Below are 27,374 nucleotides of genomic sequence, written 5' to 3' on the forward strand. Positions count from 1 at the left end.
AGAAGAAAAATAGGCCGTCTTCGAGGTAAAAACAATTCTTCTAACCTCTTTACTCCCTAATTTCTCGTATTTCATGTGTTTATGCGTCGTCAACGACGTCATTCAACGTTTTGGGTCATCTGTGTCATATTTCAAATTGTCAGATCATACAAATAGCCCAGAATCTTCTCAAAATAATCAGATTGACGCATTATCGAAAAGATTTTTAGTAAGTTGACGATATTGTGATCATTTAGAAACAGACATTGAGGTTGTTAGTTAGTTTTAATCGCTGCGCGTACCGAAAAATTGAAAGCCATCCAAAACAATGGCCAACAAAATAGTTTCATTGATTTCAAAATAATTTTGATTAGTTAGATCCATAATCCAAATTAAAATGCCTGACGTGCTTTTTATTTTTTCATTTTTTTTCAGATATACTGTCTATACCGAACATGATAACAATTTGATTTGACGACATACTGGAGCATCGCTCGCATCAGATTGAGAGACGGGGAATTCATTTTTAAAAAAATTGTTATCGGGTGGTGACCTAGGGATTTCGGTTTATATTCAAAAATTCGCTCGGCTGGGATTCCTGAAAAGTAGTTTTGTTTTGCAACTCAATCTGAAGTTTCCCTTCTCTGAAAGCAACGGAATTCGAATGATGAGCACGTCAAGCGGATTGGCATTAAGACTGCTCGTAGTCAGTTTCGTTTTCGACATCATCGACGTCGGCTATTGTGAGCATTTTCGAGGAGGGTCGATGTCATGGAGAGCAACCGACAATGGGGTAAGTTTCTCGACTGGGATGACGACTTTCGTACTGATAATCGGAATTATCAATATTTGTATATTTTCATGAATGTTAATTTTCGGATGGGGGAGGGGGGGGGGGGCAAAATTGAGAGAAAGTTGGAAAATTAGAATTTTGTGCGATATTTTTTAGACCAAGGTTGATGATGATGCACAGCATTTGTATAGCGCCATATAGATTCATGATTTTTACTGCTTTCCGATGTTTTTTTAAACATACAGTATATTTACAATGCATCCTATACATTGTCAATTGTCAAAATTATTGGGGCTGGTGCATATCGATATGCCCCAAATATTTTTTATGGGGAGTTCACCCCCTCCCCCCGGGTTAACGCCTCTGACCACCACTACCATCTCTATCTCCACCACCACCATCATCATCACCATCATCATCACCATCATCATCACCATCATCATCACCATCATCATTATCATCATCATTATCGTCATCATCATCATTATCATTATCATCATCATCATCATCATCGTCATCATAATAATCATCATCATCATCATCGTCATCACCATCATCATCACCACCACCATCGTCATCATCATCATCATCATCATCATCATCGTCGTCATCATCGTCGTCATCATCGTCATCATCATCATCATCCTCACCACCACCACCATCATCATCACCACGGATCACTACCACTCCCCCATCACCACACCAACAACACCACTGCTACCACCACTACCACTACCATCATCCTTACATCCTAATTCTTTCTTACACTCTTCTAGGATGTCGAGATCATGTACCGACTTGCCTGGAAAGCAGACACGGACGAGGGAGACCACAACTGCACTTTCGCCCGGATCTCCCCGACCAACACCCTGGTCAGTGGTGATTCAAGGGGCATTCGGATCCAGTATCCGAACGTCCCGGATAGCATCGGCTATCAACGGCATCGTCTGGACTATTATTGCACAACAAGGTAAGAACAAGAGGTTTCCACAGCTCAAAAACAATATCCCTCTAAATCCAGTGGCATTTTCGAGAATCGTCAAGGCGTTTGTCATGTTTGCTTTTTAAACAACTTTTGTCATGTTTCTGAGTCCCTTGTGAAAAGAAAAAAAAAGGAATAAAAATAGGTCAGTACAATGACTATCTTATACAATAAATCAGTAGTCAATTATTTTTTTGTATCCTTCCATGGCAAAAATTGAATTTTCTTATAGTAAGATGCAAAAGATTATGTGGGATATGACATAATCATCCTGCTCTTTGCATTAAACATGAAGACATACATAGAACGGTTACATCGAAATAATGCAAAACGTTTAAATGCCATGAATTCGTTTTTTCCGACTTTTGATGAAATGTTTAATGTTAAGTTATTATGATTTTACTATATCCTTTATTTCTTTCAGCCGGGAAAACCCCTTTAAGAGTTGTACCCTCCTGTCTTGTTTGAAAAGGATGTAGAGAAATTAAATGATTAAATCCTATATTCCCAGATTCAACTTTTAAATTCCGGATGACATGTAGTTTTTTCATCTATGATCTTGCATAATAATGCTAAATACATTTATTTTTTGTATTAAGAAGTGTTTTTTCTTATTTGATAATATCTTCGATTCTTGGCATAAACGAAATATCATATAATAATAACAATAATAATCAACATTTATAAATCGCCTATAATAAGCATTGTTTCTAAGCGCTGATTATCAATCAGTAGATAAATAGAAAACTCATTTACTTAGCACTATGTATTTTGTGTTTTTTTATTTTGGAAGCACTAACACAATATATTAAAATAATGTTGCTGTTTTTCTGTTACTTGCTACAAATTTTCTTGAATGTGTATCAATACAGTCTTGTATCACTGAATGTTACATTGAAACTCCATATCACACTTTCTTTCAAAACATAGTTCTAACTAGTATTGATGATACTAGTGTACCTGTATATTTATACTGGACTTATCGACTTAATCCCCTCATCAGACTTTTAAGAATCTGTAATCGATTACATTAAGGAGCTCTTAAAAGTTGGATTCTTATTTCATTTACTTACATCAGAATTAGCAGTTGATTTTACACTGATGCAAATCATATGCGCAATATTTTTTAATTTATTTTGTGTTGAAAAACTAAAAATCATATTTTCTGTAAATGGTATCATCATAAAAGGGATATTGATATGATACACTGTAAATAATATTACTTTGAATTAATTATATTACTTAAAGTTAGTTATTTAGAATTGTGTCCTGATGATACTATATCCAAAATTGTCTAAATGTTTGGAGGAGGAAATTACAACCGACGGTAATGTTCCTCAGAATATTTAAAGTAAACACTATTCCATATTACTACCTAACATGATCTTAGAAGGATTGATGTGTAGGGGCGTTAGAGGTGTTATGGCTCAGTAGATAAGTCTTCGGACCTTGAACCACAAGGTTCGGGGCTCAAATCTCACCGCAGCACTCGCGTCCGTTGGCAAGGCCTTTATCTACATTTGCCACTTCTCACCCAGGAGTAGTAAATGAGTACCCGGGAGGAAGGATTTCCTTTAATGCCGTGCTAAGGCCGGGGTAATACTACGCACGGTTACATATCATTATTATTACTAACTTAAAAGGTGTTCTTTTCATTTCTTCGTCAGTGACATTTCGATATGAACTCATTATTTGGAAGAAGGGTTTGCATAGGCAATGAGTTTTGAGCAGATGTACACTTTTTATAACGTCGATTTCTCAGAGAAAATATCATTTCATGGAATTCATAATAAATAACACATGGGACAACTGAACTGCTTGTATGTGGCCTCACAATCCAAATCTCCACCCCCCCAAAAAAAATCCTTATTTTTTAACAAGTGGAATGCCTCTGGCCGTCTCACCTGCATCACACGGTTCAATATAGCAGCAGTGCTGGCTTTGAATACTACTCTAACTCGAACAAGATGTTCAGTGATACATGGTTACTCTTATGTCCACTTTTTATGAACTAGACCAATAAACTTACAGAGATATGATGGTTATTCAACAAAAAACCCCAACATGGCCAAAGTTCATTGACCTTACATGACCTTTGACCTTGATCATGTGACCTGAAACTCGCACAGGATGTTCAGTGATACTTGATTACTCTTCCACCATCTCTCAACCAGAATCTACTTATTACACAAATATAAAAATAAACAAGTGGAATGCCTCTGGCCGTCTCACCTGCATCACTCGGTTCAATATAGCAGCAGTGCTGACTTTGAATACTACTCTAACTCGCACAAGATGTTCAGTGATACTTGATTACTCTTATGTACAAGTTTCATGAATCAGATCCATAAACTTTCAAAGTTATGATGGTAATTCAACAGATACACCCAATTCGGCAAAAGTTCATTGACCTTTGACCTTGGTCATGTGACCTGAAACGCGCACAGGATGTTCAGAGATACTTGATTACTCTAATGTCCAAGTTTAATGAACTAGACCAATAAACTTTCAAAGTTATGATGGTAATTCAACAGATACCCCCAATTCGGCCAAAGTTCATTGACCCTAAATAACCTTTGACCTTGGTCATGTGACGTGAAACTCGTGCAGGATGTTCAGTGATACTTGATTAACCTTATGTCCAAGTTTCATGAACTAGGTCCATACATTTTCTAAGTTATGATGACATTTCAAAAACTTAGCCTCAGGTTAAGATTTCGATGTTGATCCCTCCAACATGGTCTAAGTTCATTGAACCTTAATGACCTTTGACCTTGGTCATATGACATGAAACTCTAATAGGATGTTCAGTAATACTTGATTAACCTTATGGCCAAGTTTTATTAACTAGGTCCATATACTTTCTAAGTAAAGACGTCATTTCAAAAACTTAACCTCATGTTAAGATTTGATGTTGACGCCGCCGCCGCCGTCGGAAAAGCGGCGCCTATAGTCTCACTCTGCTTCGCGCAGGTGAGACAAAAATGAATCTCCGTCAAATCTTCAACTAAACTTCCATTATCATTCTTCTTCTTTGTTTTGCTTTATTAGAAATACCTTCATTAGAAGGGTGACCCCCGTAAGCGTTTCTCCACCTTGTCTGGTTTTAGAAAAAATGTTAGAAAAATAATAATTAAATTCTTCATTCTCCGATTCACTATTTATATTCTGAATTAATTTTATCTCTCTTTTAATATTCTTGTTTATTCAAGAAGGAGAACTAGTGCCGCACAATCTTGAAAGATACATAATGGATATTGACACTTGTTTGAAGTCAAAATCGTTACATATGAACCATAGTAAATATCACATTTTTATTTTTTGGCTCAAAGTCTCAACTTAACAAATTCAACATTGATTCCTTTTCTATCTCAGGCAATGGCATTCCCTCGTCAAAATCATGTCGCAATCTTGGAATTATTATTTTATTCTCACATGTCCATGTCCAACCAGCATAAAGCCAATATAAAGGCATGGTCACACTGCCCGAGCGTTGTTGGAGCGGTCGTGGAGCGGAGAAAAAAAAAATCATCACCGCTCGCTACCGTTCACCATTTTCGATTTCGATTTTTTTTTTATGCTTTCGATTTTTTCCCCAATTTCGAGAGCGAAATTCGACCCTCTTTCCCTACCGCTCCAACAACGCTCGGGCGGTGTGACCAAGCCTTTATATGGGCTTCATTTAAGAAAATATCTCACTCGATCAGCAACAGGGAAACTGGTACATTCACTCATTTCTTCACGATTCGATTTTGGTAAAAGCCTCCTTTACAACTTACCAGATTCTCAACTTGGGAAATTGCAGAGGTTGCAAAATGCAGCTGCGCGTATTGTAACTCTATCTAGCAAACGCAACCACACCACTCCTACATTGAAAGCTATTCTCTGGTTGCCCATGAAGGATCGCGTAGTCTTTGAAATCCTTCTTTCGTTCTTTCATATATTCCAATTGCTATGCGGGGAACGGGCCTTTTCTCATGCAGGTCCTAACCTGTGGAATTCTCTTCCACAGAGTTTGAAAACCCAGACTTCAGTGACCACCTTCAAGGACAACCTGAAAACATACCTGTAGTGCTTTATGATAGACATTGACTTATTGTTCAGACATGTAAATAGCTTTTGTCGTTGTTTTGCTCTGAAGTGCCTTGAGCATCTAATTAGATACGAGATCTAAGTTTGCTGTTATGTGGACCGATTTTTGTTTAACATGAATTTCATTTTAAACAAAAATCGGTCCGTATAACAGCAAACTTAGATCTCGTATCCAAACACTTAAGGAATCTAAGACCTCTGTTATGGGGTCACGCTCTCCCTATAGTCAGGGTGGAATCGCCAATCCGATGGCGAGTGGATAACGACACAAAATGATGCTCTATCATTTTTGTACTATTGCTATCTGGATTCCTTTCTCTTTCATAATGTGTGGAATTAGCTAATTAACATGATTAACCAGTAATCGTGCGAGGGGCGTTCAAGGTGCAAATTGGGATGTTACCTTCGTAATGTAACATCCTGGCAAAAATGGACTGAAAATAATTTATTCACGTTTGACAAAATGTCAACCAATAAATAGCGACGAGTACAGAAATCAATGTATTACTAAAGTTATAAATAATTATATTGTATTATAGTAAAAATCTTCAAAATACTGATATGAATAACCAAAAAACATTTTTCTAAATACATATGTAAAAATAAATAAAAAGGTTTTTACTATTATCAAATAATAATTATGAGACAAAGTATACATTCATGAGAGTAACATCCAAAATTATTAATAACTTAAAAAAAATAAAGTGCACACCTAGTTAGCAATAATGCATAAATCATTTCCATTTATTTGAAAGCAGGATAAAAGAGCATTCCAGATTAAATGCCTCGCTCATGGGCATAGGTATCACGGCCGGGAATCGAACCCCGGATTTTCCATGTATAGCCAGGCGCCTTAGACCACTCGGCCACGGCAACTCCACATATAACTATATTACACAATCGATTGTATTTGTGAAATGTGTTGAAATAAAAAAATGTGTGGAAATAACGAACGAATCGGCAGTGAGCGAGGGTGAAGAATATACATGACTTATCATGAGGATGTTACGTCCACAACGTAATATCCTGACAAAAAACACAATTTGTCAACAAAAACCTATCTAATTGACAAATTGTGACCATACAGAAATTTATATATTATCCAAATTATCAATAATTGTAGTGTATTACAGCAATGCTTCAAAATAGTCACATAAATAATCCAAAACACATTTTTAAACAAATATGTGAAGATAAATAATAAAATAAATTCTTCATTAAAGTATCAAACAATAAATATTAAGCAAAGTGTGCATTCATGAGAGAAAAATTCAACATTAGCAATAAATTAAAATATAATCGATTGTCTTTTCAGTGACTTCGATTACAATGAAAAATAATGTCACCAGTTACATCATCACGATCATAAATAATAATAATAATAATTGAGATTTAAGTAGCACACGTTTTATCTTGATTACATGCTCAAGGAATTTCAGAAAACAACGACAAAGCTATTTACATATAATACATGTCTGAAACAATAAGTCAATGTCTATCAAAAAGAACTAAACAGGTATGTTTTCAGGTTGCCCTTGAAGGTGGTCACTGAAGTCTGGGTTTTCAAACTCTGTGGAAGAGAATTTCATAGGTTAGGCCCTGCATGAGAAAAGGCCCGCATAGCAACTGGAATTTGTAAGAGATTAGATGATGAGGATCGTAAATTTCTTGACGGTTGGTAATAATGCATCAAAGACTAATTATAACTTGAGGAAGTACCATTGACTATGAAAGATCCAAAGAAGGATTTTAAAGACTATTGTGTTCCTTCAGGGGCAACCAGTGAAGAGTTTTCAATATAGGGGTGATGTGGCTGCGCTTGCTAGATATATACCGTGTTTGCACGCGAGCCGATTCAATAGCCGATTAAGTGTAAACAAGATAAAAGTTACAATATACGCGCAGCTGTATTTTGCATCCTCTACAATTATCCAAGTTGAGAATCTGGTAAGTTGTAAAGGAGGCTATTACTAAAATCGAATCGTGAAGAAATTAGTGAATGTTCCACTTTCTATGTTGCTGAGCGAGTGAGATATTTTCTAATGAATCCCATACAATATTGGCTTTATGCTGGTTGGACATGGACATGTGAGAATAAAATAACTCCAAGATTGCGACATGAATTTGACGAGGGAATGTCATTGGCTGAGATTGAAAATGAATCAATGTTGAATTTGTTGAGTTGAAACTTTGAGCCAAAAACTAAAAACTCACATTTACTATGGTTCATAAGTAACGAGTTTGACTTCAACCAAGTGACAATGTCCATTATGCATCTTTCAAGATTACACGGGGCTTGTGTGGCACCACTTCTCCTTAAATAAACAAGAAAATGAAAGATAAAATTAATTCAGATTATAAATATCGAATCGGGGAATGAAGAATTAAATTCTTTTATTTCTAACATTTTCTAAATTTTTTTTGTACTATTGATATCTGGATTCCCTTCTCTTTCATAATGTGTGGAATTAGCTAATTAACATGATTGACCAGTAATTGTGTGAGGGGCGTTTAAAAGGCAAATTGGGATGTTACCATCGTAATGTAACATCCTGGCAAAAATGGACTGAAAATAATTTATTCACGATTGACAAAACGTCAACCAATAGTTGAGGAGTACAGAAATTCAAATATTACTAAAGTTATAAATAATTATAGTGTGGAATAGTAAAAAAATCTCCAAATAGTGATATGATTAACAAAAAAAAAACATTTTTCTAAATACTTATGTAAAAATAAATAATAAAAAAGCATTTACTATTATCAATTAATAATTATGAGTCAAAGTGTACATTCATGAGAGAAAATCCAACATTGATAATAACTTTTTATACAATCGATTGTATTTATATATGGCGTGGAAAGAACGAACTAACCCAGTGTTTCCACAGCTCAAAAATAAATTTCCTGAAACTGAAACCCAAATTTCCTGAAATTCATAGATATTTCCTGGAATTTTCAAGATTGATTTTACACGAAAATCGGGCAATAATACAGCAAGCCTAAACTTGGCCTAGGTGGCCAAAATCAAGGATTTTTGCAGTTTTTTGTTCACGCCCTCTTTAAAAAAAGGAACAAAATTACAAATGCTAGCGCGGAGCGCGAGCGGAAAATTTTGTGCTACCGTACGTATGGCTGTAAAACATTAAAATATAACCTGAATATCATGAATATTGATAATTTCTATGTTTAATTGTCGTTTATTTGTAATTTTCGGATTTCCTGTAATACATTCATTTCCTGAACCTTTCCTGGAAAAAGTCTAAATTTCCTGAAATTTCCCGAATTTCTGGAAGAGTGGAAACACTGAACTAACCGGCAGTTAGCTCGGGTGAGAAGCATATATGACCTATAATGGGGACATTACGTTCATAACGTAATATCCTGGCAAAAAGTACAAATTATCAACGTATGACAAAAAGATATAACCAGCACGTCGCTGGCAAACATAAATTTATATATTATCCAAATTATCAATAATTGTAGTGTATTACAGTAATGCTTCAAAATAGTCACATAAATAACCCAAAACACATTTTTAAAAAATATGTAAAGATAAATATTAAAATAAATTATTCATTAAAATATCAAACAATAAATATGAAACAAAAAGCGCATTTATGAGAGAAAAATTCAACATTAGCAATTAATTAATATATAATCGATTTTGTTGTGTAATTGATTGTTGTGTGACCTCGATTACAATGAGCGCAAAACTAAAAGTCACATAAATGAACAAGAATAAAAGAGAGATAAAATTAATTCAGACTATAAATATTGAAGTGCCAAATGTAGATAAAGGCCTTGCCAAAGGAGGGGGGGGGGTACTGCATTGATATTTGAACCCCGGCGGATATCAGGGCTCAAATTCCGAACACTTATCCTCTGAGCCACAAAACCTCAGTAGAATGCCAATCTGACATACAGGAGAATTTACACAATGTAAACACCTCACAAGCAATCCTCTTGCTAAACTAATTTACAGCATTAGCTAGGTACACGAAGAAGAAAAGTGTATATTTGTGTAAATTATTTTAAAGTAATATTATTTTAGTGTGCTTTATCCATAGCCCTTTTAAGATAATATCATCTACAAAAATGTGGATTTAATATTTTTTAAAACAAAAGATGTAATTTTGTTAAAATTTATATCAGTGTAAAATAACTTGCGAATTCTGATGTATGTAGATGAGATAAGAATTAACCTATTACAAGCTCCTAAAATGTAATCGATTACATATTCTTCAAAGTATGTCCAGTATAAATATACAGGTACATTAGTATCATCAATATTATTTATAACCATGTGTTGAAAGAAAGTGTGATATGGAGTTTCAATGTAACACGCAGTAATAAAATACTGTATTGATACACATTCAAGAAAATTAGTAGCAAGTAAAAGAAAAACAACAACATTATTTTGATATATTGTGTTAGTGATTCCAAAAAGAAAGAACACAAAATACATATTAAGTATATGAGTTTTCCATTTATCTACTTATTGATAAAGAAATGATATTTCATTTTCTATATGTATTTTGTTTTGTATATTCCAAGAATCGAAGTTTAAAAAAAAAATTGATTAAAGAGAAAATGTATCTTGCATTATTATGCAAGATCATTTTATAGACGAAAAAAATAAACGTCATTCGGAATCTGGGAATATAGGATTTAATCATTTCATTTCTCTACATCCTTTTTAAAATAGACAGGAGGGTACAACTCTTGAAGAGGTTCTCCAGGCTGAACAAAAAAATTAAAAAAGATAAAGTAAAATCAGAATAACTCAGAATTATAAATTTCATAAAAAATCGGAAAAACGAATTCATGGCATTTTAACGTTTTGCAATGACGTCATCAGCCTATCGTTATGAATATTCATAACGCTCATGCATATCATTAAATACTACCAAATTCTAAAAAATAAATAACTTTGATAACTGTCGTCAGATTTTGATGAAACTTTAGCAGGCTGTATTTCTGTAAGTCGCCTGTATGTTTATAGTTTTTTTCCGGATTACTACTTTTTTTTTTATTATGAAAGGGCAAGTTTATACTGATGACAAATGTGCTTCAACAAACGGAGAATAAGATTTTTAAAAAATATATATTGTTAGAGGTTTGACGAAATTTCATAAAAAAAACGAATAGAGTTAGGATTTGAATTGGCGGCATCGCATGCAGCATTTTTTTAAAGGAAATCCTTAAAATACTAACTTCTCTCAGAAAATCAATTTACTGAATGACAAAGAACACCCCTTTCGAACAGTACTATTTTTACAAAGTTAATAAAGACTCATTTTGAACTACGCAATATTTACTTATACTGAGCTTCTGAATATACTGAATAAACCTCGAAGGATGCCACTGCTCTCAAGGGCATGGTGGTTAAGTTAATTTCGAAACTATAATGCATTTTTTTTGTCAAGAAGAGCCGTAGTGTAGTGGTTCTGACTCTCGCCCTGTAAACAGGTGGTCGTGTGGTCGAATCGGAACTGAAATGTCTACCCTAGGTAAATATGCTGTTATTATTATTATTATTATTATCATTACATATGTATATACAATAACTCTACATATCTTAAAGTTTCACGTATTGGCTTCTGTAAGGTAACAATATATATATACTCCTGAAGAAGACGGAGGACCGTCGAAAATTCGAGAAAAAATAAAAACTTTATTGGCAATGAAAGCATTGTCCTCAGCATATTTTGTTTCAATAACTCTACATATACATATAACTGTACTAATAAACTCAACGTACTTTTTTTTCAAGTGTCAAATATTCACGACATAGCATGAAATAAGAGATATTACAAGTAGACAAAAATAAATCAGTAATAAAACCTAGTCGAATTAAAGCCAATAAAAATATTTTAATAAAAAAACCCCAATCACCTCGGCCTCTTCACTGAGATATTTCATATAAAAAAAAACACTATCTCAGCCCTGCCCAGGGCCTTACCAAATTCCCCTCCCTAAGATTTTCGTCCTTATTTGTTAACAACTTCGATTCGTATACAAAATGAAACTCAAACATCAACTAAAATAGTAATACTAAATTGAGAACTCATATATTTAACACTTCACATCTTTTCTTCTTTTTTATTGAGTGCTACAATAATCCCTAATAAACTCAACGTACTCAAATCTTTTTTTCAATTGTTAACTTATCACAATATAAAAAGTTATATTTATATTGTGATTAGTTATTTTTATATTGTGATTAAATGTATAAAATAAGATATTACAAAACGTAATTTGACTAGACTAATGATACATAATTAATGTACTATTGTAAGTCAATCATACTATAAGTAAAAAAAAACCCAGGTTAATGTGCCGTGACCGAGTGGTCTAAGGCGCCTGGCTACACATGGAAAGTCCGGGATTCGATCCCCTTCCACGGCAGTTATGCCCGTGAGCAAGGCATTTAAACTACAATGCTCTTTTATCCTGCTTTCAAATAAATGAAAATGCTATATGCATTATTGGTAACTAGGTGTGCATTTGTTTACAAAAAAAATATACGTGCCAATTTGTAGGTTTATTATTTTTACATTTTTACATAATATTTCTATTGAAAAATGTATTTCTTGATTTTTTAATTTTGAAAAAAAAATGATTATTTTTCTACTATCTACCTTGCAAAATATAAAAGTATACAAAAAAATCATTAAAAATATTAATGAACTTATTTTCTTAAAAGATACAAATTTATATGAAACTTACTCCCTTCTCTTTATGACAATGTCGATTCAACACATCAAGTATTTCCGACGAAACGACTTTTCCAACGTATAATTATTTTTGGCGGGACCAGGACTCTGGACGAGCGTCGTCCCAATAATGCTTAGGTATTCGCGAGATCGCGTATACATTCCTTCGAATTTCCAATCGATGGAACGTTTCATCAACGTTTTTATCAGACAAATTTTCAAATCCGACCATTTTCCCTGAGTTTGATTGACTGGGGAATACTGTTGCTATGGTAACTGTTTGATAAAACGGAACCTTTTGGACAAAACATCTGACAAGTTCTAAAGAAACGCTCCCCAGGAAATGTCGAAATATATATAATCTCATCGAAAAACATAAAGAAAAAATAATGAGTGAACTCTATCATTTAACTGCCCTAGGAGTAATGTCAACTCAATTTGGAGTGAATACTTCTCGTTCATTTAACTTCCCTAGGAGTAATGTCAAATATTACCCAATTTGGAGTTAATACTTCTCGTTCATTTAACTTCCCTAGGAGTAATGTCAAATATTACCCAATTTGGAGTTAATGCTTCTCGTTCATTTAACTTCCCTAGGAGTAGGGTCAAATATTACCCAATTTGGAGTGAATACTTGTTCATTATTTTTACTTCATTATCATGGTTATTTTTCTGCTATTATTTCAACTTTTACTTGTAGAATCCATTCCTTCGAGGTACGGAGATCGGTGGAAAACCTTTTCTTCAGCGTGTATATCACTTTTAAGAGACCTGGGGGCGTTTCATCAATATTTTCGTCCGACAAGTTGTCAGATCTGACAACTTTCCTGGATTCTGATTGGTTGAGAAGCACTGTTACTATAGTAACTGTCGGATAAAACGTCTGACAAGTCCTTTCATGAAACGCTCCCCTGGGGTCCGTTGCAGAAAGAGTTGCGTTTAAACGCAAGTCAAAAAATCAATCGCAAGTCCCAAATGCGCGCTGTTGATTGGTTGAAAATCAAGTTACGCATGATTTTTAGAGTTGCGTTTGATTGCAACTCTTTCTGCAACGGGCGTCAGTTTGCAGTTACCTCTTGGACAATTTTGGTCAAATGTCCATTTTATTCTTAGAGTTTGATAGGCAGATTTCAATCATGTTAGCATGCCTTACATAGCAGGATAAAGAAATTGAATAGACCCGGTTACTAGAATAACTTGAATCCATTAGCATGTTGTTATAATGTACTGGCCAAACTGTTAAATACCTGTCGCTAGTGGATGCATTGCTGTTTTTCGTAGAGCTAATGAAAAACACTATTTAAAAAAATGTATATGAATAATCAAGGCATCAAAGTCAGTGCTTATCTCATTGAATATTAAACAACCACATCACTTTAACTACAAATTACCTTAATTTGATCATGCGCAGAATGGAGCTCTGAGGCCAAGCTGACTTACTGTCAAGTCAGGCTTATGCCATGGTCACATTTGTTCTACGGCGGCCATACGGCGAGTCGAAAACAGCCGTTTTAACATTTTTTTGTCCAACTACATATAGGTGGTTTGAATCAAAATGGATAAGACGGCTGTTTTCGACTAGCCGTACGGCCGCCGTAGAACAAAATGTGACCATGGTATTAGGGACTACACTTTTTCAGCGTATTGGTCCCGGTCAAATATTCCCGCGTCAATCCAACCGGGGGTCTCCCCTCCTGATCGAAAATCAGCGGAGCTAGCAGACAACGTCACGGACCAACCGGCGTTCTGCACCAACGCATGCGGATATTTGATAATATTGAAAATACCTTCAATAACGAAACGTTAACGGCTTTGTTTCGTTTTGTCATTAATGAGCCAATCATTAACATGGTTTATATTTAATTTTGATTTGATCTTTTTTTAAATGCATTTTTTAAATACAGTTAAACATAAAAAATGTATAACTATAGCTATCGGTATTGGAAATGACAATGAAATTTGTAAAATACGTATTTTTGAATCGATTACAAAAGTATGGAGCCTAGGATCGGAGCTGTGTGTTTACAATAGCAAGAAGTTAGGAGTACACACCCCGCATAGTAAATAATCAATTAGTTTCTTGTTCCACCCTCACACACACACATATCTTTTCATGTGTTTATACAAAATCGCCATTACATGTCATTGAACGAACACATTGATATATACATTTTTATACAATTTTTTAATGGGGTATTTTAAATTCTTATTTATAACTGTGTGTAATTGAACAGGAAAGAAAGTGTCTTATCCATTATAAACGAAAACTTTGATAGAACAGTGTGATTATTGTTCATAATATATTCAATTTCGTTTCATCGTTCACGTTGTTATTCCTTTGGAATATATATATTGCTCTCTACCTCTATATATGTAGACCCGTTATTGTGCGTTAGTTTGTAATCGATTATGTATTTTGAACATAAAAGGCCGACACAATCTTGATTTGTCTAATTTCTGATAATTTGATTAATTTTTCAAACAGCGGAATCACATTCAATCATATATTTAATGAATAGTATCACTTATTCGTGGTATCTAATAAACATGATTGACTTTTATCACACAACCCAGTGATGTTGTTGTTGTTCGGGTTTTAACGACACTCTTGCCGAAATGTGAAAAAGAATAAGAATATATTACATAAGTACCACTCATGTACACTGTAATACAATTCAATTCAATTTCGTTTCATCGTTCACGTTGTTATTCCTTTTGCTCACATTATGTACATTTGTAATAACACATTACAGGCAGAGATACAATTACACAAAAATGCTTTTGAAAGTGACTAATACAAGGGACAAGGGAAAGTGACTAATACAAGGGACAAGGGAAAGTGACAAATACAAAGTCTTTAGACATTTTTAAAAATTTTCCAGTTATGGATGTGAAAATTAAAAATCGTCCAGGTAAAATAGATCAGAAAAGAAAAAAAAACAGGTGGTGAGATTATTGGTATGTGTGGATTTAAAGGGGAACGAAGGAATAAATTTAGGAAACGTTGAGTGCGAGAGCTCAGTGACCGAAGTCGTTTACCTGAACGCATGAAAACACAATAGACCGGTTTACTAACATATTCAAATTTCATGCATACCAGTTTAACAAAGGTTGCCCCTACCAACCGGAAAGCTTGCCCGAGGTTTGCCCGACATAGCAAAAACTAATGTATGCAAATTGGATTCCAAGTATTGAAATACCATTGTTAGGTACAGGTTAATGGAGTAACCCGTTACTAGTCCCGAGGGAAGAAACGTCCATAAATTTGACTACATTAGTAAACCGGTCTATTGGAGAAGAGGAGTTGATTTTTGTTTTTCAGTATTGATAATAGATTAATCACGTTATTAAAAAAATAACACCATTCTGCAGGTTCTGCTCTGTGTTATTCTGTTCTCTTTGATTATTAATAAATAACGTGATAAATCAGATAAACGACTTCGGTCACTGAGCTGTCGCACTCAACGTTTCCTAAATTCCATTGTTCCCCTCTCCATCCGCACATACCTGATTTTTCTTTCTGATATTTTCTTCCGGACGATCTTTACTTTTTCAAAAAAAAAATATTGGAAACGCATTGAAATTATCCTGAAGAATTCGCTGCTTTGTGTTATTTTGTTCTCTTTAATTTTGTGTGACAGGCATGAGGCTGCGGATTATCCGAGTAGCCTGGACAGGAGCTGGGTTATGGGAGAAAATACCAAGATCATCTCGCCTCCAAATGGACGTCTAGACTTTGATCTATTGTTAGTGAGATGATTTATACGGTTTTGTATCCGTTTCATAATTATGAATGGATGGTTGGGTGGATGGTTGGTTGGATGGATTGGTGGATGGATGGATTGATGAATAAATGGATTGGCAGATAGATGGATTGATAGATGAATTGGTGGATGGATGGAAGAATGGATGGATGGAAAGATGGATGGATTGATGATGGACGGATGGTTGGGTAGATGGATGGGTGGACGGATAGATGGATGGATAGCTAGATGGATGGGTGGATGGATAGATAGATGGATGGGTGGATGGATAGATGGATGGATGGACGGATAGATGGATGGGTGGGTGGATGAATGAATATGTGGGTGGGTGGATGGATGGTTGGGTGGATTGATTAATGGATGGATAGTTAGATGGATGGATGAAGAAATGGGGGGGGGGTGTGATAGATAGCTGGATGGGTCGATGGATGAATGAATGAATGTGTGGATGCATGAATGGACATAAGAATGAATGAATGGGTGGATGGATAAAATAAATGAAAGGATAGATAGATGGATGAATGAATGAGAAAATGAATGAATGAATGAAAGGAGGAATTGATGAATATATTATATAAAGAAATTAATACATAAGTAATAAATTTATTGATATATCAAATCAATGAATATAGAAGTAATGAACCCTGAATGAATCAATGAATGGATAAATAAATTAATCAATAAATAAATAAGTATGTAAGTAAGTAAGTATGTAAGTAAGTATGTATGTAAGTAAGTATGTAAGTATGTATATGTAAGTAAGTAAGTACATGTACATAAGTAAGTATGTAAGTAAATAAGTAGATAGATAGATAGATAGATGGATAAATAATATTGTTATTTCAGATGGGACTCGTGTTGCTGGGTACATAGTCTGCAGAACTACGCCCCACCAAAGAGCTGGGACTTCGTCATGTCTGTAAACCTCACGGTACGGAACGACACTGGAGCCATAAACCACGCCCCTATCACCACTGGTCTACCAGTACAGAGGATCAATAAGGGGTGCACAAGAGCAGTTCTTAATATACCAAGTAAGTTCAAAACAAAATCCAATATATGTTTTGAAAGTGAAATTTAGTTATTTTGCTCCGGTGATAATTGCTTCGATGGAAAATCTGCATGTTAAGCCAAACACAAAACCTAAAATAACTGGTGTGGTCCGGTTAACACCACAGTTTCTGCTTGGAAATATTACTTTAGGCCTATTTACTTGATTCATCCCCTCAATATCCCTTTTACTCGGCAGCTTATGATGCAGATGGTGATGATGTAGAATGTCGCTGGGTCGACGGCACCAGAGACGTGTCCGAGTGCAGGAGTAATTGTGATGCCTGGCCACGATCTCAGTGGGTTCTACAGGTAGGCCATTACACTGTAACAATTTTTTTTTCAACAAGTCGATTCAATCTCAAATCATTACAATCATGAGTCCAATTTTCAAAATTACATGACTTTTTAAATCATTAAAATTTTGTCCGTTGTTCGGCCCATCTTCCAATATCCCCCACAATATCCATATTTCCTTTTAGAACAAAGTTTATTTGGGTTCATTTCCCCATTTCAATCCATTATTCTTATATGCTCCCAATTTCCACGTCGTCCTTTTCAGAATCGGCCACAAGGCTGTCGCCTCATCCTCCCGCGACTTCGCACCATGGATGCAGGATGGTACGCAGTGGCCATCATGATCGAGGACTCCTCGAACGGCGTCGTCCACAGCAAGGTCCCTTTCCAGTTCATGCTGGAGGTCACAGGTGATATGACCTGTTCGAAGCCAATCATCATTGGGCCGTCGGCGGATTCCTGCTGGATCCTTAGAGTGGGACAGACGTTTCGATTCAACGTAACCGCACAGACCCCGACTAACGAAACGAGGTAATTAATTTTTCATCTCACAACTGACAAGAACGTCACAAGGGATTTCGTGATGTGATCCACAAGTCACTAAACATTCCCTCGCTTAAAATTGTCCTTTAGTGAAGCACGATTTTACAGAAGTGTTTACCAAGATGTAGGTTCGAAATATGTTTCAACGAGGTTAAAAGATTCTCATTGTCTTACCTTGTCACAGCATCCGACAGATTGCCACGACCAGCGTCCGGGGAATGCAGAAGAGCCCCCTACGACGGGTTCCAACCAAACCTCTAATGGCTTACGTCACCATGTCTTGGACACCGACTGATGAAGACAGACGCGTGGCTCTATTCTGCTTCCAACCAGAGGATAATAATGGGTAATACTGTCTTAGTCACACTGACGAAATTAAATTACACAGACAAGACCATTGTTGCATGCCCATTTTGTTCAAACGTCTGACTACCGTATTACCAATCAGAACTGCCCTTTCAAATAATTTACAATCGACAATTATGTTCGTGTAAAAAATAGCAGTGACACTTTGAGCTGGGGTAGATTTTCGATTGTGTAATTCTCTGTAGAATAGTGAATTACAGACAATATATCATAGCCACATTGAAGAAAACTAGACCTTATGATATGTTTTTCCTTTCGTCCTTTTATAGATTGCAAGGAAATCAAAGGTGTATTGACATTTCTGTAGGAGGTAAGAACTATCGAATTCAACAACGAAATAAAACCATTACAGTGCTTCTGATAACCAGATGCGAACGATGCATTGATAAATTGGGCTGCAAGCTCCTGAAGTTTTCTAATAGACAGAACTTTACGATAAATTTGTTCAGAACTTGACGATAAATTCTTTTAAAGAATTAAAGGCTTCTTAGCTTATTCATACGTAAAATAACTGCAAACAACTATCTGAATAATAAAGGGGAGGTGATGAACCCTTGACTGCCTCGAGATGGAGGTGGTTCCTTGTCATATGTCGAAAATGCTGCCTAATAATTTTCAGTACAAGATATGGAAATTGGAAACCAAAGTATCATTGTTGAGCGGCGACAACATTACAGATATGACATTGATCTGATTTCTACTGATAAAAAGCTTATTAACTGCCTTTGCATGACAGCATTATTATGTAAACTTACTTCAGTACGTCTTACTCGGATTTTAGTGAAACACTATTTTTAATGACAGGGATAAGGATAATTTTGCGTTAATAAAAGGAATTAAGGTGCAACAAAACACTGGCGGATCGGGGGGGGGGGGGCAGCCGACCCGTGTCCCCCTTTTGAGTTTGAGAAGCAAAATTAAAATCTGTAGGTGTAAAAATGCAATTAAAACAGATATGTGCCACCCTTTTGAAAGTGAAGACCTTTTTTTTTGCTTGTCAAATTTTTCCTCGGAAAAATGTGCCCCACTTTTTGGAAAATCCTGGTTCCGCCACTGGTACAAAATATCCAATATTCGGCAGCTCTGGCCATGCTAGTTGTTTTTATCCAAATCCCGTTGTTTTCTTGTCTCAGATGAGCGTGCTCCGGTGCCTAGCCCTTTGTTCTCCTTCCCTGCCGCCGGTTTTCCTGTTCGTCCAGAAGGGACAGCTTTCGAGATAGTCTTTGACGATCTGGTAAGACCCTGTTAAAGAAAGACATTACTTTTCACTGAATTTAAGATACTTATGTGGGGGCTTCTACCTTCGAGTTACTCGCTCAAAGAGTTATTCTGTCCGGAAGATCAGGTCAAGGATGTGCTCAGGGTTATACCAGGATGATATACTCGACATGCGAGAAGTAATTCACCAAAGTGACACAACAGTACCATGGGTTAAGATTTTTTTGATTTTGCCCGACTCTGCTCCAAGATAAGTCAATGAATAATATTTCTAATATGACTAGAATGACGAACATGTACATTTGACTTCTTTGGCAATGTTCCTTCTATTGCAAGCGAAGCATTACCTTTCAGGAAACGATGAATTGAGATGTGTCATAAAATATATCTTTGACCAACCAGTGAATAAAATATCACCATTTAATGTTAATTTGCTAATGGTGTTGTGGATATATGCTAACTCTAGGAACGCAAGATATCATAATCAAGTATGTGCTGGAATATTTTTGATCTACATAAATTCTTGAGACAACAATAAATTTATGATCTTATTTCCTTAACTGCAGATAACCCGCCCTCAACATACAACCGAGATTCAAATCCTTCGAGCCGACGACCATTCCTTGGTTCACGAGGTCAAGGTCGAACCCGAACCAGGAGACAATCTCATCTATGACTACGACGCCATCTTGTTTAGCATTCCTTACGGTCTTCTGGTCGAAGGCACCAACTACACTCTTAGCCTGCCGGAAGGTCTGGCGAGGGGGTACAGCAGTTGTGAGCCCTGGTCCAAGGCGGCCTCGTGGGATTTCTACGTAGGATCAGGTAGATTTAAAGATGGCTACCGGGAGTGTTACCGGGGACCAAAGGAGAAGAAAAGTAATTCATAGACGATCGATCGGACAAGATCACTTGATTAGCTTCTTAGTTATAGTCTGGTAGATGACAAAGACCATGTAGAATAGCAGAGTATGCTTAATTGTAGGTACCGTTCTGCTGGGGTAGCAAAGATTTCTTGATCCTGGATCAGTAGCGGACCGTGACCCGAAGGAGACAAATGATCGGAGGGGCACTGTATTCTTTGTGAACAATGCTGTGCCCCTCCAATGCTTTGTCTCCTCCGGGTCAGGGTCCGCCGCTCTCCTAGATGACTGGTTCTTCGCTTTCTAGCTTTAGTCTTTCAAGGAAGTATAGATCATACAGAGTAGCAGAGGGCGCTTTCAATGTAGATAGTTGTTTTGCTGTGGTGGCTGAGGGTGATTTAACGGGAAGGCCATGGTGATGTGAGGGTGAGTTTTAGTTGCTTTCTCTATTAGGAAAGTAAGGGGTATTCTAGCTTTCACTCAACTCAACACCCAACTCATGTCAATACAATTTTGAGTGCCTTTCCCCTTCCCTTTTAACACCTTTTCATCACTTGAAAATTGATGAGTGGGTGTTAACCTAAAGGAACCATTTTTTCCCATTCTCTTGTATCTTAAGAGCTTCCCACATGCTAAACTTCACCCAACCGAACACAGTCATTTATAGTAAAGGGACGGAGTCTTACGTTGAGATGTACATTCGCTTTGCTAAAAAGACAATAACAAAACACATGTTGATTAGATTCCCCCTTCAACACTTGTCTTGTTCGAGCACACCTACTGCTCTTTTTGCTATTCGAGGAAGTGGTTTTACGAGTGTATCGTTAAATGTAGAAAACAGTTACTTCTCTTGATTTATCATATCGCTGAATTAGTGAGAATTATAGATATACAATATTTAACTCCGAGGTGATATTCAGAGAAAGAGAGTGAGCGGTGGTGGGGTGGGGAGAGATTATTATGTAGATGTATTTTATTGCATACAAAATAATAAAAATGACTAATAATGTATCGTTCAATAATGTACGGACATGGGTACCATGGAAAAATGTCCTTTCAACTTTTATTTTCGGAATTCAGCGGTGAGCAAGCATAAGATTGTTTTTTATTATAATTATTTGAAAGGGATATTGTGGAGGGGGGGGGGGGGCTATAGTTGTGGGTGGCATTCCCAAATCCACGCATCTGTCTGTTTCTTTTTTTTTGGGGGGGGGGGGCGTGGGGGAATCTTCGATTACAGGAAACTTTTTTATATTGTATATTTCTTTATCATGAATAAGCAAGCAAACAATTTTTGTCATTTCTTTGTAGATTCAAGAGGTACTACCCGACCGCCAAGCGAGCGTTTCCTTCCACGACCGCAGTGCTTCGGGACTTTCATGCAGATATTCATCCCGAAGACAATCGTTCCGTTTGAGGACCCGAACAACATGCACTTCAACGAGCCAACGTGCGTTGGGCGGGATCACAACGGCACGCATTTCGTTATGGGGACACACTACCAATACTGCGGAACGCACATCGTAAGACGTCCTGCATTCTCTTGACAATCCTTGGGATGGCATTGGTTTAGCAAACCATACACTGCAAAAACTCCAGTGTTGATTTAACACCAGCCCGGAATCAAACTAATTAGTGTTGTATAAACATCTATATGGTGTTAGACCAAAACGAAACTGGTGTTAACGCTTCTCTGGTGTAGACATAATTATATATAGATTCCGGGCTTGTGTTAAATCAACACCAGAGTTTTTGCAGCGTACACCCCCCAAAAAGACGAGTGGACCAAAGTTGGGTTCACTCATCTTTTTTTTGAGGGGGGTGGGGGTGGGGGAGGAGCGTATGGTTTATATTTCCATGCTAAACCAGTGCCATCACCAGCTTTTTATCAGGGGGAAGTGTGATTTAGGAAAAAAAAGACAACACTTACCAATGCCAATGTCAGGCTGTGGTGCAGATAATTATGTATCACATCTACAGTAGATGTGAATATAGCAACACTGATACTCAAAACATGTTACCCTCCTTAATGCCACTACCGGCAACGCCCCTGTAAAAAAATAACTGTACACTACTGGCAAACATAATTATTATGTGTGTGTGTGTGTGTGGGGGGGGGTAAACTTGAAGTTACGCCTAAATACATGTATATTTTTGTTTATTTATGTTTATTTTTCTTTAAAAAATTCTTTGTCCATATTGGAAGAATCAATATCTTTCTCTGTCAATATAATGCCTAAGTATATAGGTCGTGGAATGACGGTTTTTATTCAAGTTGACCCAAACGCAGATACTTTCCACCTGATAAAGACCGATTTCGTGAAAACTACACAAAAAATCTTTGTAAATTACATTTTGCCATTGATATGTTTCTTCTTTCTCAATAGGATTCAGGACGTGGCAAGTCAATAATATCAAACACCATTCGGATACCGACTATGACAATACCCGGACACCCGGCGGTTACCCGACACAACGCCACGGCGATCAACGTCATCTGCGAAATGGACAAGGATAAGGTTACGTTTGTCGAGTTCGATGCGGATCTACCCACAGTGGTTTATAACCGAACCGGTCATGGCGCGTTCAATTTCTCACTGAAGATGTATGAGGATGCACCTTACGACAGAAAATACGGGTTGGTCTTGGAATGTAATGTCGCAGACATACCAACGAAACCGACTCTAAACCGATCAAAGTTATGAGGTTACTTCGATTCGGATATCATCGGTCGGTTTCGTTTGTGTAACTGTAGCATATGTCTGTAAACCAGTTTTCCTATCAAAAGTCTAATGTCACAAATAATATTGAAGATGGCGATGACAAAATCAAATCCTTGTATATTACATTAAATATTTATTTCAGTCACTGGTATCTTTGTAAAAAGTAATGCTTGGAATGTCTTTCGGAATAATTAATAGCTAGAATATTGGCTTCATGAATATACGGGAACGAATGTATTTTTAAGTAAGTGTGAGTGGATGTCCGTTTTAAATTATGGAATGTGTTTCTTTTTTTTTATCAATTGTTGACTTTATTTACGGATAAATTATTTTACATCTGAGACCCTATTATGAAGAATTCCTTAATATTTATTTGTCACTGATGTCTTTTTAATAAGTAATGCTTAGATGGTCTTTCGGAATAATAGCAAGAATATTGGGATGAATTGTTTTTTTTTGTGTGGGTGAACAATGTACAATGAACAAAGTCATGGATTTTTTTTTTGGGGGGGGGGGGGGGGTAATTGAATTGTTATGTATTCCGCAAGATGGCCCAAAGCAATTACAAGAAGATAATTGTGGAGGAGCCGTGGTGTAGTGGTTCTGACTCTCGCCTTGTAAACAGAGGGTCGTGTGTTCGAATCCCACCGCGGTCTGGCGTCCTTTGGCAAGGCGTTAATCCACACTTTGCCACTCTCGACCCAGGTGCTAAATGGGTACCCGGTAGGATGTGAAAGTCATTGTAGCTTGTCCAGTATTGTGTGCGCCTCACAGGCGACTGACTGGAATACTCCCCAGGGAGTGGAGGATGTGCACACATTGTGTGTGGGAATGACTGATTGAATCCGATGACCGGGGTAATAATATATCTGTAAAGCGCTTAGAAACGTTGTTCCGATGGATTAAGCGCTATATAAAAGCGGATTATTATTATTATTATTATAATTACACCAAACATGTCTTCAAGAATTCAAAGTTGTAGATGAACGTTATAGTTTCAATGAATGATTTTTTCTATATTTTTTTCTCATCAATTTAATAATTAATTGTCATATATCTATTTTCGGTTCTATTTCCCTGACTAGCGTAATTACTAAATCCTTAATATGTTTACACATTGAATAATAAGTATAATTTCTTTTATTCTTATTCAGATATTCTGATTATCCTCTTGAAGTCGATCTTAATGATCGGCTATTCTTCGAGGCAAAGGTCCTTCTTCCGGATGACAATACGTTACCAGGGCAACGCATTTTCTTGAGGTCTTGTGAAGCCACGCCCACTCCCAATCCGGCTGACCGGTTGTATTACCGCTTTATAGAAAACGAGTAAGAAAATAACGTCGCTATGTTTGTAATTTTAAAGTCTATTAGGAAATTACAGTATTTATGATCAGCCCAGAACAACATCTGGCATTATTACATTAATGAGACGATGCCCATATAATATAAGATCGAAAGAAATATCAAAATAATTATGTAATGCATGGAATAAGACTTATTTAGACATAATTTTATCATATTAAAGTTTATTGGTGAATAATGAGAGGACGTGTGTGTGCACAGGTGTCTGTGTATGAGGGAAAGAGAGAGAGGGAGAGGGGGGGGGGGGGAGAGGGATGCGTGCATTTGTGGAGTATGCATTCATAGACCAAATGTTTTTAAATGGATGGATGTAATTATTCTTTTACACTCCCCAGTGCAGTAGGTTACTATAGAATGGAGTAAAAAAATTTCTCTTACTCTTCAAGGGCGTAGGGGGGGGGGGTGCACGTGCACCCTCCCACTAAAGCAGAGGAGTTCCAACACTGGCAAACAAAACAAAACTTGTACCCTCTCCTGCTTTCAACAGCTGATTTCCAAACTTTAGTTCCAACACCCCAAGATGTGCACCCCATACCACTTTAGTTCCACCTCCCCAAGATGTGCACCCCATACCACTTTAGTTCCAACACCCCAAGATGTGCACCCCATACCACTTTAGTTCCACCTCCCCAAGATGTGCACCCCATACCACTTTAGTTCCAACACCCCAAGATGTGCACCCCATACCACTTTAGTTCCAACACCCCAAGATGTGCACCCCATACCACTTTAGTTCCAACACCCCAAGATGTGCACCCCATACCACTTTAGTTCCACCTCCCCAAGATGTGCACCCCATACCACTTTAGTTCCAACACCCCAAGATGTGCACCCCATACCACTTTAGTTCCACCTCCCCAAGATGTGCACCCCATACCACTTTAGTTCCACCTCCCCAAGATGTGCACCCCATACCACTTTAGTTCCACCTCCCCAGGATGCACACCTCGCCCTTGCTCTTTTCCTAGATCAGTTGAGTAATAGCTGTAAATGGTTTAAAATTCTGATACACTCCAGGATTCTGGCATGTAAAGAGTGCAAATAACCCTATTTCTTACTTTTTATTTCATTTGTTAAAAGTTGTGCTATGGACCATACCATCCAATTCGGACTACAAGGACGCCTGAAGACACGGTTCTCCATTCAAGCTATAGCCTTTATGGGACACTTCATGAGCGAGTCGGTACGTAACGCCAGCAGGTGACATCTGGACAAATTTATACTGACATGAGAAAATCTAAAGTATAGGGATCATGGTTGCTGCATTGCAATCACTGTCATTGATCAGTATGGTATACAGATCAGTGATTGCAATCTGTATGAAATTAACTAAATGAAGCACTCAGCCTTTGACTTTGTAGATTTAAGTTTTGGCAACCATAAAGAGATGAGACAGACGAGAGGGGCCTAATCTAATTTGATGACTAAAGCTTGAATTAAATAGTTTCCCCGGCAATTAAGATCTTTTATCAACTTGGAGTTATTAATAATCATAAAACTTTTATGGTATATCAATGCAGTACATATTTGCTGTATTATCAAATGCTTCTCATTGGTTCTTTGATTAATCCTTAATTTAAGATTAATCTCAACTGAAGAAGTTTAAACTGTAATTTCATGCTTTAACTAGTCTTTTGAAACAATGTTTCGACTTGGCTTTCTTTGCAGATCTTTGTTCATTGTGAAATACAACTTCAGGACAGTGCGAGCGAACGTTCCTGTCCAGTGTACAGTATGCCGAGCAATAGAAAGCGTCGGTTTGCGGATACGTACAGCCTATCGCACGCTCTCTTTGGTACAGATGGACCAATCAGAGTAGTTGCTGAGAAGGGGCGTGGCAAGTCTTTCTCTGATCCAGGTAGGTTGGTGTCGTAGAAAACTTTTCTTGATGAGTTAGTGCAGCACACAGCAGGGATGGTACTGCACTACGAGCGTGACGAAGGGAAGGGGCTGGGTCTGCTTAAAAATTTTGTGCAATCCACTTTTGTGGGAGGGGGGGATGGGTACATAAAATATGGGGATGGACTTTCAAGAAGAATTTTCACTTCACTATTTAGCTTTGCTCAGATTTTAATGGGGGGGGGGGGGGGGGGGAGAAGGGAATCTGCGTTCATTTCATTGCCATTCATGTATGACAGTTATGTATCTGTTTCCTTCTCTGTATACATCTTCCTCCCTTCGTCTCTATCTCACTTTCTCCCTCTTTTTCCGTTTCCCCTCTTTCCATCTCCACCCCCTGCCTCTGTCCAACGCTCTCTTCCTTTCTCCTCTGTTTTACAGATAACAAGAAGCCTCTGTCCCAGAGCCCTCTTGGTTCCGTCTACGTGTCAGTGAGCGCCCTCATCGTTAGCCTCATCCTCGTAGCCATTCTCGTTTCCATGGTGACAGTGATGCGGAGGCTCCAGATTCAGAACCGGAGGTTGGGGAAGTTCGTGGGTAGCCCCGGGATCCCGCTGGACTCAATCACCGATCGTTAGAAATACTGAAGGAAAATAATGAACTCAGAGTTCGTTCAATATTAATATGGCTGAGTTTTATTTTTTTTTTACTTTTTGAATTTATATGATTTCATATTCATAAGATCAGAGCTTGTGGCAGTGGATGCTTTATATAGATGGTGA

At 37.0% G+C, this 27,374-nt stretch overlaps 1 protein-coding gene across 1 annotated transcript; it reads left to right on the plus strand.

Annotated features, from left to right (window-relative positions):
• Nucleotides 1-553: 553 nt before the first annotated feature.
• Nucleotides 554-27,374, plus strand: LOC121406130. Its single transcript, XM_041597149.1, has 16 exons — nucleotides 554-772; nucleotides 1,549-1,742; nucleotides 16,207-16,311; nucleotides 17,176-17,363; nucleotides 17,579-17,691; nucleotides 17,942-18,207; nucleotides 18,404-18,565; nucleotides 18,855-18,895; nucleotides 19,719-19,819; nucleotides 20,370-20,628; nucleotides 21,978-22,189; nucleotides 23,054-23,304; nucleotides 24,544-24,717; nucleotides 25,834-25,936; nucleotides 26,422-26,611; nucleotides 27,034-27,374. The coding sequence occupies exons 1-16, from the start codon at nucleotides 644-646 to the stop codon at nucleotides 27,228-27,230; spliced, it is 2,685 nt and encodes an 894-aa protein (XP_041453083.1). The 5' UTR covers nucleotides 554-643; the 3' UTR covers nucleotides 27,231-27,374.

This window comes from Lytechinus variegatus, chromosome 19 (genome assembly GCF_018143015.1).
Source record: "Lytechinus variegatus isolate NC3 chromosome 19, Lvar_3.0, whole genome shotgun sequence".
In the NCBI taxonomy this organism is placed as follows: Eukaryota; Metazoa; Echinodermata; class Echinoidea; order Temnopleuroida; family Toxopneustidae; genus Lytechinus; species Lytechinus variegatus.